The 18394-nt window shown below is 39.8% G+C and overlaps 1 protein-coding gene across 1 annotated transcript in view; it reads left to right on the plus strand.

Annotated features, from left to right (window-relative positions):
* LOC149151118 (nucleic acid-binding protein) overlaps nt 1-18394 on the plus strand; it is a 357600-nt gene that overhangs the window by 114724 nt on the left and 224482 nt on the right. The window contains exon 2 of the mRNA XM_089441282.1: nt 13688-13733. Coding sequence (XP_089297408.1) covers nt 13688-13733 — 46 coding nt within the window. The remainder of the gene's footprint in view (nt 1-13687; nt 13734-18394) is intronic.

An 18394-nucleotide genomic window follows, 5' to 3' on the forward strand; every position in this document is an offset into this window, starting at 1 on the left:
AATAACACATTCTTCTCTTGTTATTATTAGAGTGTCTTTTAGTTCATCAAATAGTCACCAAAACAAAAGATATAGGAACACAAGATGTTGGCTTTCTGCCAAGGTCAAAAGCTCTCACTCTTTGAGAGGAAAACCCACACAAAATTCTTCGTATAGAGATTCCAATTGACGAATACCAAGACCATGACCCTTGACCTATTAGGCTAGTCCAAGACCAAGACACCAATCCTCTTCTTTGTCACTGCTGAGATCATCATCATCGCTGCTGCTTCACTGAGGTCATCATTACTGCACCTTCATTGAGATATTCATCATAACAACGATATCATTGCTATTACATCATTGCCACACCTTTATTGAGATCTTCACCTTGTAACTATGTCTCGATCAGGATCATGACTTTACCGAGATCATAATTGAATCTATCATCACTGCATCTAGAAGTATGCCGAGACAAAGTGTGTCACTGTGAGATCTCCTCATCACAAATATACTGAGACCATGACTGTGTGCAGGATGAATGCTGAGATAGAGGGTAATACTGTGGGATCACTTAGATCCTTGTCATCACTACTGTGCCGAGACTGTGACTGTGTTTTCTTCCTGCACCGAGATCTTCATGATACTATCTAGTATGATGAGACAATGATGATTGGGAGACTTTACTTCTGGGGAATCCATCTGAGAAACATAGACCCACTGTACTCATCTGAGTTTTTGAACCATTGTACTCATCTGAAAATATTGAACCAATTGTACTTATTCGAGATTTCTGAACCACTGTACTTGCCCGAGATTTCAAAGGATCCTAGTTTTTGTACTTTCCTTTTGCGCAGACCCTAGCTGGGTATTTATGGTAGTTTTCCCTCCATAAATGAGCCGACGTGTCATGCTGAACGGTTGTGTCTCCATAGGTGAGCCGACATGACTTCTTTTAATTCGATTTGCAGGTCAACTACTTCAAGAGGGATTGTGCTTGTCTCTGGAGGGCTTCTAGACATTTCTTATAGACTTGTATACATTAAACACAGGCTCAAGAAGAGCTTCTTAATACATGACATTGACTCTTTGACTTAAAATAAATCCTAAGGCTCTCAATGGGAGCCACTATCAAATAAACCTCTTGCTTATGAAACCCATGCAGCAAGGCATACAAAAATAATTTTATTTCTTTTATTTCATCATTTACAAATATCATGTCATTATGAAGACCGAACCTAGTTACGCTTTCTTCAACACTCCCTCTTAACTAGGGAGGTATTCATAATGGTACTTGGTCATTTTCAATCTGAAGAATTTCTCATAAGAAGAATCAGATTGGTAACCCATCTGTATAGCATCATAGTAACCAACATTGTTTCCACAACAAGGCCTTGATTGACAACTCTATCTCTCATCGGATCAGAGCACAATGTGGGCGAGACCAATGACTATAGACACCTTCATCATTGTCTCTCAAGGTACATACCCACCCGAGTATTCACTGAGTATGACCTTCTAGGACTATTCTTATCTTGGGTTCCCAACCCTCAAAGAATAATGGTCCTCTTGCCTACTCTTATCTTGGATGCCCTACACATTCTCAAAGAGCATCAAATGCTAGATGATTACCCAATCCTTTTTTCTTTCTTCCCAAGTGAAGACAAGAATGTTGTGTCTATCTCTCCCTCTTAACTAGGGAAGATATGCCCATTCTTGTAAGGGAATGTACCCAAGTTCCCTCTGACCAGTAACTTGCCCAAGCTCCCTATCAATTAGGGACTTGTTAGAGCTCCCTCTTAACTTGGGACTCTCCTTTTCATAAGCAGCTTCTTCTTCGTGGGTCCTTCAGCTGCTTGATCAATTTATTTCCTTGATGTCATGAAATACAATCGAGTTTCTTCCTTGTAGGGCATTAGCCATCCATCACTTTCCTTCTTGGATCATCATGTCATTCCTTTCTTCATGGAAAGTGGCCTTCTTGATACATATCTGGAACCTTCGTCATATGGCTACTTCTTCCTCATCATGTTTCTTTCAGGAATTTCCATCCACCACATGAATGTTAGTTGTACTTGTACTTACAACTCTTATTCCAGTAGCCCTGCATGAACTCATCCAGATATTATTCAAGAAATCAAAACATAACATTAAGTCAAATAGTACCTTACGAGATGGATTTTCATCATGACATCTTCTTGTAGGTATCAACATCGTGCATACATGTTTACATATCTCCCAAAGATATCATTGCCAAGGGTCTTCATCTTTTCAGACTTCCATCAGAGTCTTCATATCTTTCCGGGAGATTTCTTAGTCAAATCTTCTTGGTCTTTTGGATGTTGATTGCATTTATCATGGTTGCATATCTCACGATCTCTTCCTTCCTCACACATTCCATTCACAGGAGCTTTCAATCATAGTTCCTCCATGGTAGTCAACCACCTCATACTCATATGAGGACATATTACGTTGATTTCATCCAGTGTGACTTATGCCTTCCTGCATCCTTTCAGAGGAGGAGACCCTTTTTCCCTTTGATCATGCTTCTCAAGATATAAGTGGTGATCCATGTTACCTGCAACCATACAACATGACTTTATAATATTAAATACAAGCATACATACATCATTTTACCTTTAGGTCATCTAGGCTTCTTTCAACAACTTCCTTGATTGGAAAGATCATCAATCCCTTGATCTGCTTCATCATACCATCATCCCATTAACTCCATAAGTTGGAGTTCCTGATGAAACACTTTCTTCCTCTCTAGATTAGTGATCCCTCTGATGAGGATTCCATCAGAGAATCTTGAGGATCTTGCATATCCCCATCTGGCAGATGTTTCCTTTTTGACTTGATGTATGATGAGCCTTGCCCTAGATGACTTCATCCTTTCCTTCAATGTCTAATGAGGTTCCCAAGAGCTATATCCTTCATGTTTGACTGCCATGGATCTTGTTCCTTTTGTCATTCATGATTCCCATGGTGATGTCATGAGCTCTTGCTTCCAATGCTTCCATGATGTGGCGATGCATCTTATTATCATGGTCATATCTATAACACAAGATTTAGGAGCTTATGATAGGACGCTTTTGTGAGGGATATTATCTCAATCATAGTAGACATCTGTTACACCCTCTTTCCTTGCCCTTTTCTTCAGCACCCTCCATCTTTCAGCGATATGAGCTTTCTTTCCATAACACTGTTCTGTCTTGTTTGAGGACCAGACTTCCATTTCCTTTCTGCAAATGTTTGAGTCTTTTAACCTTCAACACTTTTGCCATCAACTTGTCTTTCTCTATCTAGCATAAAGACCACAAATTGTCGAATGAGGTGACCTTCTTGTTCATGGACATTTGTTACCTTGCTTATCAGTTAGAACAATGATGATTATCTTCTTATCATCTCTCCTAGATCTCTCAAGTGAGATCTCGTGAAGATATTCCTTCATTCTTTGATACCTTCAATTTTGTGTAGATCAGGTCTAAGTGATGTGACCTTCTTTACTGTATTTTCAGAGAATATATCTTCTAGTATGTCATATATCTCTTTGATGTCTCCTCTCCTGCTACATAGGGATGAGAGGTCCTTAAGAGTTCCTTCCCATGAATTCAAAGGAGACCTTTTTCCCTTGATATGTTTACTGACTTCTCTTATCTATGAGGATTATGACAATCCTTCTTATTCCATACAGGACCTTTGACGACCCATCCAACCTATAGATCTCCTTGCAATTATGAAGTGATTTTACCAAATTGATTAATGCAAAATACTTACTTGGCAAGAGAATATAGAATCTTCACCATGATCACGTTGAAGATGCACTGATGCTTCCCCCAGGTGGTCTTTGAGTTGATGTGATTTTATTGTAGATCCTTGCTTGAGTTGCCTAGCATGAACAACTGAAATCCATTTTAAAGATCTTTGAGACCTTCTTGCACTGTCTAACACCAAGCACCAAAACTGCTCCAGAGTATAAGTTGTTGAGATCACTGTGGTATGACAGAGATTGTAATGACACCAAATTTGTGGCTAGCACTGTGGTTATTTCAAGACTGTGAGAGGTACCGAAGCACTGCCTTTTCTTCTTTTGACTGAGATTACTTAATCATATTGTGGCACCGAGATGTTAATAGCATAGCTCCGAGACGGTGGGTAGTATGAGACTATGAAATTATCTGAGAACTTCAGATAAGGATCCAAATCAGTCTTGCTGTAGGACTAAATTATCTTGCTGTTGTAGACTGATCCTTCAATCTTTGATGTAGGTTTTGAAACACAAAGCCCTTCAACTTGCTTTGATGCCCTTCTTGAAAAATGATCCTTGAAGGCCTCTTTTTGCTGCCCTTCCTTTGACTTCAGCACCTTAGCTCCGTTACCATGTTGAAGAATCTAGTGAAAATTAAGTTAATTAGATTCTTCTTGCCATGATAACTATTTGTGAGGTATTTTAAACTTTTCCTTAATAACACATTCTTCTCTTGTTATTATTAGAGTGTGTTTTTTAGTTCATCAAATAGTCACCATAACAAAAGAGACAGGAACACAAGATGTTGGCTTTCTGCCAGGGCCAAAACCTCTCACTCTTTGAGAGAAAAACCCGCACAAAATTCTTCTTATAGAGATTCCAATTGACGAATACCGAGACCATGACCATTGATGTATTAGGCCACTCCAAGACCAAGACACCAATCCTCTTCTTTGTCACTGCTGATATCATCATCATGACTGCTGCTTCACCGAGGTCATCATTACTGCACCTTCACTGAGATATTCATCATAACAACAAGATCATTGCTGCTGCACCATTTCCACACCTTTACTGAGATCTTCACCTTGTAACTATGTCTCAATCAGGATCATGACTTTACCGAGATCATAATTGAATCTATCATGAATGCATCTAGAAGTATGCCGAGACAAAGTGTGTCACTGTGAGATCTCCTCATCACAAATATACTGAGATCATGATCACCGAGATCCTTGTCATCACTACTATGCCGAGACTGTGATTGTGTTTTCTTCCTGCACCTAGATCTTCATGATATTGTCTAGTATGTCGAGACAATGATGATTGGGAGACTTTACTTTTGGGGAATCCATCTGAGAAACACATACCCACTGTACTAATCTGAGTTTCTGAACCACTGTACTAATCCGAAAATATTGAACCACTATACTTATCCGAGATTTCTGAACCACTGTACTTGTCCGAGATTTCAAAGGATCTGAGTTCATGTACTTCCCTTTTGCACAGACCCTAGCTGGGTATTTATCATAGTTTGTCCTCCATAAACGAGCCAACATGTCATGCTGAACGGTTGTGTCTCCATAGATGAGACGACATGGCTTCTTTAATTCGATTTGCAGGCCGACTTTTTCAAGAGAGATTGTGCTTGTCTTTGGAGGGCTTCTATACATTTCTTATAGACTTATGTACATTAAACATAGGCCCAAGAAGAGTTTCTTCATACATGACATTGATTGTTTGCCTAAAATAAATGCTAAGGCTCTCAATGAGACCCACTATCAAATAAACCTCTTGCTCATGAAACCCATGCAACAAAGCATACAAAAATAATTTTATTTATCTTATTTCATCATTTAAAATATCATGTCATTATGAAGACCGAACCTAGTTACACTTTTTTCAACAGAGGGATAGCTACAAACATGGCGAAGTCTTCCTCTAGTTTGGAGGACAACTTGTTTACTTCCGCGGATGTTGCCACTTGGTCCTGCTTCTCCTTCTTGTCCTTCTTCCTTTGAGGAAACTGAGCACTGTAGTGGCCAAACTCGCCACACCTGAAGCACTTGACCTTAGATAGGTCCATTTTTTTCTTCTTATCCCCTTGTGAACCTTATGCATGGTTGCGACCCTTTGATGGAAGGGCCACATTATCTTCCTCCTCCTCACGTTTCGCTCCATTCCTGTTGCTTCCGCTGATGGAGGTCTTCACTAGTGCTCGCCTCATTTCCTCCTTCTGTAGGTTTGAGCACATCCTGTCCCACCTAGGTATAGTATCTCGTCCCAAAACGCCTTGGACGAAGATTTCCCAATCCTCTGAGACACTATTCAGGGCCAAACACACAAGCTATGTATCTTGAGGCGCTTCCCCAACGGCTGCAAGCTGATCCCAAATTTCCTGAATTTTGGTCAGAATGGGATCAATGCCATCACCCTTATGCATCCTAATGTTTCTTAGCTTTTCTTTCAAGAGCATCTTCCGTTGCTCAGAAGGATTCTTGTATAACTGTGTGAGAGCATCCCACACCTCCTTGGCCGATATATGTGAGACAATATGGTCTCGAACTCCATCGATGATCATCCGCTTCGCCTTAGCCATCTCCTTCTTGAATTCCTTTAGTTGTTCTGCATCAATAGGTTCTGCCGCTATGTTCTCTGCAAAGGTCTTGAGACCATGCTTATCAAGGAGAAAGGACATCATGGCCTTCGAAATGACATAGTTGGAGGCACTGCCCAATCTATCTTGTTCTCTCAGCCTGACTGTGGCCATTTCTCCAAAAACTCAAAACTGGAATCTCCTCTTGTTTTCCTTCTCTGCTGCATCTTCTGAAGCTCGCACTCCCTCTTGGAATGCACAAAACTGCTCTATCCATCTCACTTTTCCTTCAGCTGTGCTCAACCCTCCTGAATGTCTTTTTTCTGGAAAACTGGCATTCGAACTGTAACCCCAACAAGTAGAACTGGCTAATTAGGCAAACTTGCACAACCTTCTGCAACTGGAAAATTATGGATCTCCTCTAGAAAATTGGAACTAGAAACCCTCTAGGAAAATCTGGAAATTCTTCCCTCTGTGCGTGCACTTTCTTTTCCACTTGGCACGAATCCTGCTCTAGCAAAACTGCTGCAAAAACCCTCTGTGCCCAAACAAGGAAATTTGCTCAACGGAAAAATTCCTGGCCTTTGGAACTAAAAACAAGCTTCTCTCCAGCAAGATCGAATTGCCCTCTAGACGCTACTGCGCAACCCTTGCGTCAGCCTCTAAGTGGCTATCTCTGCGTCTCTCCAAGATATTCTCCGGAACTGGAGGACTTCCTTCGGACTCACTGTCTCTACCCCTCTTTGGCTTGAACTCTTTCGACATAATGTTGTTGCTCTCTGGAAAAATCAAACTACCCAAGGAAATCAATCTCAAGTGTGTTTCTCCATCTACCCATCGACTTCTTCTTATAATTTAAGTATTGAGGGTCTTTCGCGGTGCATTATATTAGATATCATTTTTTGGGATTCAACTGTGTTAAGAAAGTCATTCATCTATGACCATTTCCATGAGAGGTAGTTGTAACTGACTTATTTCTCATGATTTTTGAATAGTCCACTTAGCACTCATTGCATTGGGTGATGCTCGCAGGGGACTCCAACGACGAAGATTAAAACTTAATCAATGGTTGAGATCATTTCTTAGTCGATTTGTGTGAGTTTCTAGAGAAATCTCACATTTCTCAATTAATTGCTGTTAATTAATCATTTTCCCAAAGTTAGACTTAGGAAAAATTTAATTACTGATTAATTAACTTAATTAAGACATTTCTAAGTGGATTTTCCTGAAACCTTTTCTAGGTTCTAGAGCCCTAGTGTTTCTTAGCCTCTCTGACAACTGTCGAGACTAGAACACCATCCGATGCTATAAAAACTAACACGAATAACCTCTGCTAGGCTGAATTGTACTGGGAGGGCTGACTTGGTCTTGGAGGTCAATATTGACAATTTTGACTCAAAATAATTCTTCTTGCTTGTTACAAATTGCCCAATAGGGTCTTATACATAGGACAAAGACTCCCAACTCATGACACATCTCTTATTGACTTGACAAAGCCTAGGAGCATGAAATGCATGCTTGACCTAGAAGACCCTTAAATGGAGCATGAAACCCATGCTTGAAAAATAATAATTTTCTTTCTTCTTTTGATAAATACATAAGATATACATAATGACATGATCACAATGACAATTATGAAGACCGAACATAGTTACATTTTCGACACTCTCAAACACCCTAGGCCAGTTAATGGTAATGTTAAAAATTTAAGTAAAAGGGTGAAAATGAAAGATATAGGAAAATGTCACTTTTACCATTAATTACATAGAATTAGTAGGGCCCTAGGTTGAATATTAGGCTTGCCTACTTATAAATTACTATTTTCAAGCAAAACTCAAGGGTGAACACCCAACCCTTTTTGAGGGGGGATGTTTGACGTCGACAAGCACCCCTTTTGGGGAAACATGTCCCCCACATTGGGGAAACGTTTCCCCTGTGTCCCCCTGAATTTACCCAAAAGGGGGATGTGGGGAAATGTTTCACCAGCTGTTCCTCTGTCCAGGGTGCGTGGGAAATGTGGGGAGCATGCATGCCACCCTGGGAGACGCATCCAAACATTGATAAAAATATGATGATAGTACAATGAAGTCGCCTTATAAATATCTAAGCAAGAGTGCTCTTTCATTAATAGTCATTTCCTTAGGTCGAGACATGTCCTTTCTTAGGATGTGCCCATTCACTATATATATATATATATATATATATATATTGTTTTCCCCTTTAGAAATGCTTTATGCTCAAAGGATATTTATGGGAGATCTTGATGACTTTTGTCTTGGCTTGTAATGTCTTCACATCATTCTCTATTCTTGGAACTGTCATAGTTGATGATACAAGATGATATGAACCTTTCAATGCTGAGAAAAATTATTGAGCTATAAAAGAATCCTTTATGAAATGTTGAGCTTATAGGATTTCCAAGATGAATTGTTATTATGCGACTTAATGATATTGGGATTGATATTTTTTGGAAGATAGGTTAATTGTTTTGTCCAGGGCTGTACGGGAGCACCCCCCCCGCATGAACCCGCTCCCAATTTGCAGTCCACTCAGGAGCTAGTCGGGAGCCCGCTCCCTTTAAAAAAAATGCTCCTTGGTTTTTAGGGAGCGATTAGGGGAGCAATTGCTCCTTGACTGCTCCCCTACGCTCTGGGAGCAATTTTTAAGAGGGGGAGCGGTCGGGGAGCGATCGCTCCCGACCCCTCCCCCTCATAAAAATCGCGCCTGGAGGGTGTCGGAAAAGGAGGCCGCACGACTGAGAGAGGGGCGACGACCAACGACGGAGAGGGAGAGGAAAGGGAGGGAAAGGGGAGGGGGAAAAGGATAAAAAGACCCTCTCCCCTCCCATTATTCACAATTTCATCCATTGGAGAGAGCAAGAGGAGCAAGAGAGAGTTTGGAGATTAGAGAGAGGAGCTTGGAGAGAGCAAAAGTAAGGAACTTGGAGGAACTTGCAAGGGAGATTAGAGCTTGGGATTGAATGCCAAAGAGGTAGGATCTACACTCTAATCTAGCATTTTTTTTTTATGTTCATTGCTAAAAAATAATAAAAAATTCTCTATTTCCCATTCCCATTCCTCCATTTTTTTGCAGACTCAAAACTTCAAACATCATGGTTATATGGCTTGGCATTTTCTTCTTCTTGGTTCCTTTTTTGGTTATTATGGTGTTGGAGAGTAGGAGGGTTGATCATGACGAAGAAGAGGATAAAGAAGTGGGTTATAGTGGATTTGATGAAAACCCTAGAGAGGAGTACCTTGGTGAGGAAGAAGAGAGTGAACATGATGAGGCCCCAAAAACTAAACAAGATAAAACCCCTTTGTGGAAATATGTTTCTAGGCTTGAAGGAGGGAAAGGGGGTGGAACCACTAAATTTACATGCCCCCATTGTAACAAAACTTACACAGGTTCATACACTTGTGCCAAAAGGCACCTCTGTGGAAAAAGGCCATGGGATGAAGATAAACCAATAGGAATCAAAACTTGTGTAAGTGTGTCATCAACAGATAGAGCCAAAGACACAAGGGAAGAGGAGGAAGCCCAATACAAATCTAAAAAATCAAAGGGTTTCTTTTAACATAGCTTACAATCACATCAACATGTACAAATAACTCCTTTAGCATCCTCCCATGGCAGTGGATATGGAGGCACAGGAACAGACATCTCTTTAAGGCGTAGAACCATATCAGATTTCCTTGACGAAGGGTGTAGGAATGATGTTGATTAAATTTTTTACCGGTTTCTCTATGCATGTGGGATACCATTCAATGTTCTTTGCTCACCTTATTGACATGAAATAGTTTCTGCCATAAATGATGCCCCCCTAAAGGATACAAGAGCCTGGGTATGACAAGGCTAGAACCGTTGGACTTGATCATGAAAAAGCAAAAATATCACATTCTTTGAGTAGAATGAAAAATTCTTGGACTGAGCATGGGGTGTCCATTGTATCTGATGGATGGACAAATGTAAAAGGCAAGGCATTGATAAGTGTTCTTGTTGTGTTTGTTAGTGGTGCCATCTTTCTTTCAACATATAATTACTCAGAGAAGTTCAAGATCGACATCAACATTGCAGTATCATTACTTGAAACAATTGAACATATTGGGCCATATAATGTCATCCAAGTCATCACTGATAATGCTCCTAATTGTAAGGCAACGGGAGCAATTATTGAGGATAAATGCCCCAACATATTTTGGTCTGGTGTTTGGTTCATACAATGATCCTTTTGATGCATGATATTATTAAGAACAAAAACCAACAATACAAATGGATTGGTGATTTGTATAAGAGAGGCAAACAAATGATAAAATTAATTACAAATCATTGCAATACCCATGGGCTTTTCCGTAGTCACTCAAGATTGGAGCTGTTGAAGATTGCGAAGACTAGATTTGCTAGCTATTACCTCACCTTCAGTCGCCTTTGGTAAGAGAGTCCTTGGCTAGCATGGTATCAAGTCCACACTGGCAGGTATTAAAAGACAAGGCTACAAATGCAGTTGACAAGCAAGGTTTTGAACAGGTGGAGGAGACCGCTCTTGATGGTCTGTTTTGGGCACGTGTGAGGCAAGTATTGCAATTCACCAAGCCCATTTATAGCATGATTCGTTTTGCAGATACAGATAAACCAGTGATTGGGGAGGTGTATGAGCAGATGGATACCATGTTGGGGAAAATAAAAGATATTGTTCAGGAAGATGATCCCAACTTGTATACAATGATTCACAATTGTGTGTGTACACGGTGGAATAAACTTAATGTTCCACTACATGCCTTGGCATATATCCTTATGCCAAAATACTACTCTCCATCTTGGTTGGGCCAACCTGCACCTGGGGGTGGGGTTAGGATCAAACCCCATACAGATCCAGAGGTATCTAAAGGATATATGGAAGCATTAGACAAGTTGGTACTTGACAAGGAGTGTGCTAATCTGCGTCTTGAATTAGGCAGATACTTCAGTTGCATTGGTTTGTTTGGTTCTTTGCATGCAATGGAAGATATAGACGAATTTGATGCTCTCACATGGTGGGAAGCATATGGCGGCATGGGAATTTTGCCAAAATTGGCAAAAAAAGTTCTTTCACAGGTTGTAAATACTTCTGCAAAGAGGCGCTGGAGCACCTACAACTTCATGCATAATGTGAGAAGAGACAAACTCAATGAAAATTGGGCAAAAAGCTTGGTTTATGTGCACTACAACTTGAGGTTGTTGAGTCATTATTGTGATTGGGCTTATGAGAATCCAACATATAAAATTTTGGACAACCACCTAGAGGACAATAATTTGGAGGATGGCACTATACATCTTGAAGAATTGGAAGCAGAACTTATGAGAGATGATGATGAAGCAACAACAACCATGGCACCCCCATCATCCAGTAGCAGTGCCAGTGCTCGAGTTCCAAGTATTGTTCCTTTGCTGCTGCCGCCTCCATCTAGATCCTCACGTGGAGGGCATGTGCCTTTTGGTTCTCGTCGTGCGACTGTGCAGGAGAAGACTCCTAGAAGACCACCCCGGCCACTCATAAATTAGACATTCCTCGTGGCGGCAAGAGGAGGTTGTAGATAATAGATTTACTTGTCTTTTCTAGTTTCTAGTAGTTTTAATAACTGTTGACTCTTTCATATTTATTATGATATTTTTTGTAAACAATATATGACAAGTTAAGTTTGAAGTTTGAAGTTGGCAATTATAACTCATTGGTAATGAATTATGAATATGATACTTCGTGAAAGTTGAAGGTTGTTTCATTTCATTTCATGTTAGATATTCTTTGTTGTAATGGTTACACTGAGCTTACAAGTACAACTTTGGTGATCAATTATGATAAATGTTATATATTGAATTTTGAACGCTTGAAACTTTAAGATTGACGAATTGTGAGACTCAATATGTTGTATGTTACTAACTTGTGGACGTGGTTGATGAAGATTATAACTTCTAGATGATTGTTGTTATATGGTTCAATCTATGTTTTTTATGCTTTTTATATCTAATTCATCATTCTACATGCTTTTGTTGACATATATGCATCAAAATATAAAAAATATAAAAAATATAAAAAAATATATATATTATATAAAAAATCGCTCCCAAATCGGGAGCTTCTGAAAATGTCGCTCCCACTCCCTGTTTTCGCTCCCGCTCCCAAGTAACCTTGGTTTTGTCCTTAATGATGTCGATACATTCACTGGGATACCTGCTCTTATGATTGGAATGTCGATAAGGTGCCTTTGTAAAATGACTTTCCCTTACTATGCTTGTAGCATTTTCTTGGTTTACTTTCGGTATTAGTTCTTCTTCATGTCCTGGTGTTGCCTTGTTTAGTGTTAAATTTTAATTGGCAAGCACACTCGAACTTTCCATCGCACTGTACTTGGTTCTCATTAGACCTGCCAAATTCAACTTTCCCTACTTTTCTGCCATTATTTCCTTGGTTTGTGTTTTGATGCTGTTCATTTATTTAAATTTAAGATTATATCCTAATTGTGTCTCCAGCTTGGGAATCATCACACTGAGGCCATGCTTATAGACCTTGCATTTGAACCTGCAATAAGATAAACATATTTCCTTTGAGGAAATAACATGAACTTCTTTTGCTTTGGCGATTTGCTTATTGTATATATATTATCTTCTATATTGTTCCTTTTATTCATTGTGTTGTGGTGGCTTGAGCATATTCTTTCTCTGAAGATCCTTTCAGATCATTTTTGAAGGTTTGTAGGGTACCTTGGATTTCATTACCTACTAATTCCTGCTAATAAACCTTCAAATATGTTAAGTATTTTCTTCTGTTGGGTTTAATCTAATGCTCTTCTTCTTGTGAAATTTACTTCTGTGACACTTTTAACATCACATGAGCTTTTTGCCCTCTTCATTTTGAACTGAACCTTATTGTAATTCTACATTTTCAATCCCTTTTGCTTCTTCTGTTTATAGATTATATTCAACATAACTTGAACCTTGTGGGTTGATTCCTCCTCTTACTGTGAGTCAAGCCATGCCAATTTCTTTTCTATAACTAGTGAACTTTTGCCTTTTTGTCTGGTTTCTAATTTTCTGATTGAAGTAGGACAACACCAATGCAGTTGCGGCCTTATTTCTAAAACTGTAAATGTGAACTCTAGTCTCTTGGTGATGTTCAGAAATAGAATTTCAAAAGGATTTGTCATCTATTATGTGTGATATGAAATGGAGTGTTATGTGAGGATTCTGAAAATGTGTGAACCAGCATGTAAAATATGTGCATATATTCTACATATTTGTGCTTTAGGTGTTTTCTATGAAACAGTTATTTTTCCTAGGCAAACTCACACTGTCTTTCTCCTCAATTTTTCTTTTTCTTTTTTCAGGACTAAACGACCAGAATTTAGTGCATGGTTGGGAGAAGTAAAGCAGGTAACTCACTAACATTTAGTATAACCTTAAGGTATAGTGTTTTAAAAGTTTTGTTATGTTGATGCTGTCTGCTTTGAATCAAATTGCCTTTTCTGCTTTACTGGATCTCTTGGATGTTATTCATATCCATGTCTGTACTCTGTAGACATTTCCTTATTAATTGTCAATCATTCAAGTTATTCTGACTGCTCTGAGAACGAGCACATAGTGTTAGAAGTATGATTGTTAGAAAAAATAACAGATTGTAGGCAAGGCATGTTTTTTGAAAGATGGGAATATATTAGATATCGTGGAATGAGCAAATATTTAAGGGAAACACTACTTGGCTCTTGGAGCTTTAAAGGTGTGGTGCTTGTTACTTTCTTATCAACTAATACATGTGGAGGTATAAATTAATGGGTTTAGTCTTTAGATTGGTTTTTGTCTTCTAGCCTTGAAGACTATTATGGTTATGCTTATTTTTTCCAAGCTTCATGTTTTGGGTTTGAACATATGACTTTCTAAACATTTGGAGGGAAGTAAACTTAAAGCTATTCATACCTCTACACTTAGAGCTATTGTTGAAGAGGTAAGGACCCTCAAAAGTCTTACGTTGTGTTGTGGACTTTAAGAAGGCCTTTGACTCTATGTTGAGACACTTTTTGCTTCAAATATTTCGTGATATTGGCATCTTTGAGCCCTTCATTGTTGTAGGTTGGTTTTGTACAAGGGATTCACTGACTTCGTCAAGAGTGCCATTGGTATTACATAGGGATGCTCCCTCCTTTAAACTTTATTTGGGAGCTATATTAATGCGGTATAAGAGCACGTTATGGTGAACACACGTGGATGATGGTTTCCCTGTTGCATAACGTCTTGATTGCATTATTCTTGTTTGTAGACAATGTGCTCTTGTTAGCATCCCTCCCACAAAGGTCTACAAAGGCAATGTAATTTTGTGATCACAAGTAGTTAGTGGGGAGCCTTTTTTTTCCTAGGTAATATATCTAAGGGGAGACTTCCTAGGCACTCTCGCTCATTTCAAGGATGGAAAACCCTAGATTCTTAAGGGCATAAAGCCAGGTCAACAACTCATGAATAGATCATTTATTGCTCATCAACAAATGACTCAGTAGGAGCAAACATGTCACAAGGTGGGATTTAAACTTGGGCAAGGAGGGTAGCAACTCCTCACAACAACTTGAGCTACAAACATTTAACAATTGGCACAGAACCTTATGAAGACTAGGTTATGATCTTTAACACCTCCTTCAAGGGGTGGAGGTGGAGATTACTACAACATGCACTTACTAGGGGGTCAAATTTTGTAGTCCTAGATCCATCTTGAGACCCGGTTACCAAAACTAGCTTGTAAACAATGCACATCTCTTTTTGTTCTTGAACATTAACGTTTACATTTTTAGGACACGCCCTTTGTTGATTTGTGTAGCTCGGGATGTACTCCCACAATGTTAAATTGGCAACTAGGGCCAATCTCCATGTGGGTCAACTTATTTATGGCAGCTGATATTTTTATTGGATCCCTCTCGTCGAGAGGTGTACGATTGATCCAAAGATCATCCGATTCTGATAAGTATTTATGGAGATATGAATTTATTTTGTTTATATAATTATTATCAAGCCGACCAGCTCTTACGTAGGCTCTAGAAGCCCAACCGACGTGTCTATTCAACCTCTACGTTTTTAGTATAAATAAGAGAGGATTTGGAGTCATTAGAGGACACACTCTTTAGGTGATCTCCTCTCCACGTCTTGGGTTTTTGGAGAAGAAGAGATACTAAAGAGTATGATGCCCTAGCTACAAGTACGATGCCCTAATCCAGCAACTATACGCACAGTTAAGTGTGGAAGTGAAACGGTGTTTATACGCTGGACATATTACGCTGTTTATGGTTCATGATATATACGTGACATTGCTACGCTCTCTACACAGTCAACGTAATGCTGGACATTGATACGCAGTCAACGTAATAGAATAATATACGCTGGCCTAATAAGCCCTAGCCGCAGTCACAAATGAAATCAATTGTATATATGCCGCAATGGAAATAGAACTTGCCCTAATTATACACAGGGCAGAGATCCTTACACGCAGTTAGATTATGGAAGACATTATGTTGTAATAGGAGAAAATTCATACGCTGTAATGAATTCATCTAGCTGCTATTATGGGAGACAATTCATATGCAAAAAGGGGTACATACAGCCGCAGATCATGGAGACTGTAATACGCATTTCGTGGATGTAATACGCTGTTCTAATTGGATGTGATACGCTCTTCATAATGGATGTGATTCACTGTTATACGCTGTCATAGAAGATAAGTTCACGCAGTCATATATGATATGAGACACGCAGTCATCGTGATGCCCTAATCACTAGAGAATCCTTTCACGCAATTAATATACACAGGGCAGAGACACGCAGTCAACGTGATACCCTAATCACTATCAAAGTGAGGTAGCCGCAGATCATACGTGAAGGAGCCATAGACTCAGCATACCTGTGTATATCCTCGAATGAAGAAAGCAGGATGTATGTGATCTGGGCACAACTATCTCAGATAGATGTGGCATAAATAACTTCGGTTAAGGACACAGTGTATGAATCATCCTCGGTTTGTCAAAACTCAATAAAGATCACGTTGATAGCATCATAACAGTAATGTGGATTTACGCTAATTCAGTGAGTCTACATGATGGTGAAAATCCTTGGTGGCATACCTGTAGCAGCCCTATCACAATGAACAACAGTGATAGAACTATAATAAAGATTATGTTAGAAGTTATTGTCCTAGCATAACTCAGATCGATGATAGTCTGAGATCCTTGGTATACCAGTAAAAAGACTCAGTCTCAACATAATGAGAATGATAAACAGTCTCCGATCATGATGATGCACAGGCAGCATGATGACGATGATTCATACTAGCAGGGGCAGCATATGCACAGGCAGCATGATGACGATGATTCATACTAGCAGGGGCAACATCTACACAGGCAGCATGGTGACGATGAGTCATACTAGCAGCAGCAACATAATGACGATGATGTATGGGCAGCATAGTATGATGCAGCATGATGGTGCTACACGGTAAGGTGCAACAAATGGACAAGGTGCAGCACTATGATAGGTGAAGAAGTCACCTTAGAGAATCAGTTGAAGCAATATGTCTTCAACTGATCTCTGTAGATATCATAAGTCAAAGTATTGACTTCTATTGTAAATGTACTCTCTCTCTCTTTCTCTGCTGAACTTTGAAGAACATAAAAGAAGAATTGATCAAGGGTTTCCCCACACATTGTGGGGTTTGTCCCTGGCTAGTGCCACATCTTGTGTCCTCTTGTCTTGGCATGTCTTCTGCGATTTATATTTATGTTCTATCTGCAGTTTATCTTAATGCTAATGTGATTGCTAAATGTGAAAATTTAAATAAATTGCTCTAGCATAGAACATACCATAACTTAACACACAACCCCTAGGGTACTGGGTTTGTGAAGAGTTGACCCACAAAAGTGGCTTGTGGGCAGTATACCCAAGCCGTGGTTTTTGTACCCAAAGTTGTGGGTGCAAGACCCAGTAGAGAAAATGTTATTCTATTCATCGATGCATGAGGGGCACCCTTGAAGGGCTAAGGGGCAACTAGGGCTTCCATGATGTGGCAAAAGTCAAATGTAAGAAATCTTATTTCTTATGTTATTTACGTTTGAGCACGCAAACTCAAGTCGGCTTTGTTAAAGTAGTGATCCTTGAGGGAAAATCGACTTCACCAAGAGTAATATAAGTAGGGATGAGGTTAAACCATTTGACACACATCCAAGTTAGCACTTTCTCATGTCATCTCTGTCCAAAGAGAGTGAATACCTCAGGGAGTTGCAGGATCTTAAGGAAGGACGAAGATGGAGGGTTAATTATCTGTCGCAGGTCTGCTAGAAGGACGAGTTTAACCCAGGAAAGAGGACGCTGCTTCTGCGATCTTCGACCCTCAAGGAGGTCAGTTTCTGCACATGTTTTGGGGTTGTTTTCTCTGTAATTTCGTGCCCTAGTTAGGCCTGTTTCTATGCATGAGCAATCACCTAAATATCAGCCATAAAGTCTGTTCTAAGATCCCGTTAAATGCGGCCTCTTTGGGGTATAAGTGGAGAGGGCCGAGACCCTGAAGGAGCTAGATTATCCCTGTTTTGAGGGCTGTGGTGCCTCAGGTTGTGTGTACAGGTCTGTTGATTGTGATACGTTGATGGTTGTATGGTTGTCATGAAGTCAAGAGATGTGGGCAGAATCAAGGAGAAAAGTGTGCTGAAGGTGATGAGAAGAGGACGACCTAAGAACAATATGTTTTGTGGACTGCTAGTGGCTGAACAATGAAGCACTAAGTTATGTATAAATTGTGGAGACAATTGCAGATGTGTGGGCAGCCTGTGTAAGACCTAAGGGCAATGAGCTTGGCTAATCAAAATGTTGTTATGTAGGCTGTACAGTAAGCGTTAGATCTGTTCCTTCAAAGAGGACTGTCTGTGCGCTGTTAGTGATGCCCTAGTTTGCTGTGTGCAGGTGAGCATATCACTGATAAGTGGGCAGATTGGTGGAGGCCCAAAATACATTGAATGTAGGAGGATATTCAGTGTTATGTGGGCAGTTGACAAGAAGCCCTAAGGACTGAT

The sequence above is a fragment of the Pinus tabuliformis genome, chromosome 9, assembly GCF_031772625.1.
Source record: "Pinus tabuliformis cultivar Carrire ecotype Pingquan chromosome 9, CPIR1, whole genome shotgun sequence".
NCBI classification, from domain to species: Eukaryota; Viridiplantae; Streptophyta; class Pinopsida; order Pinales; family Pinaceae; genus Pinus; species Pinus tabuliformis.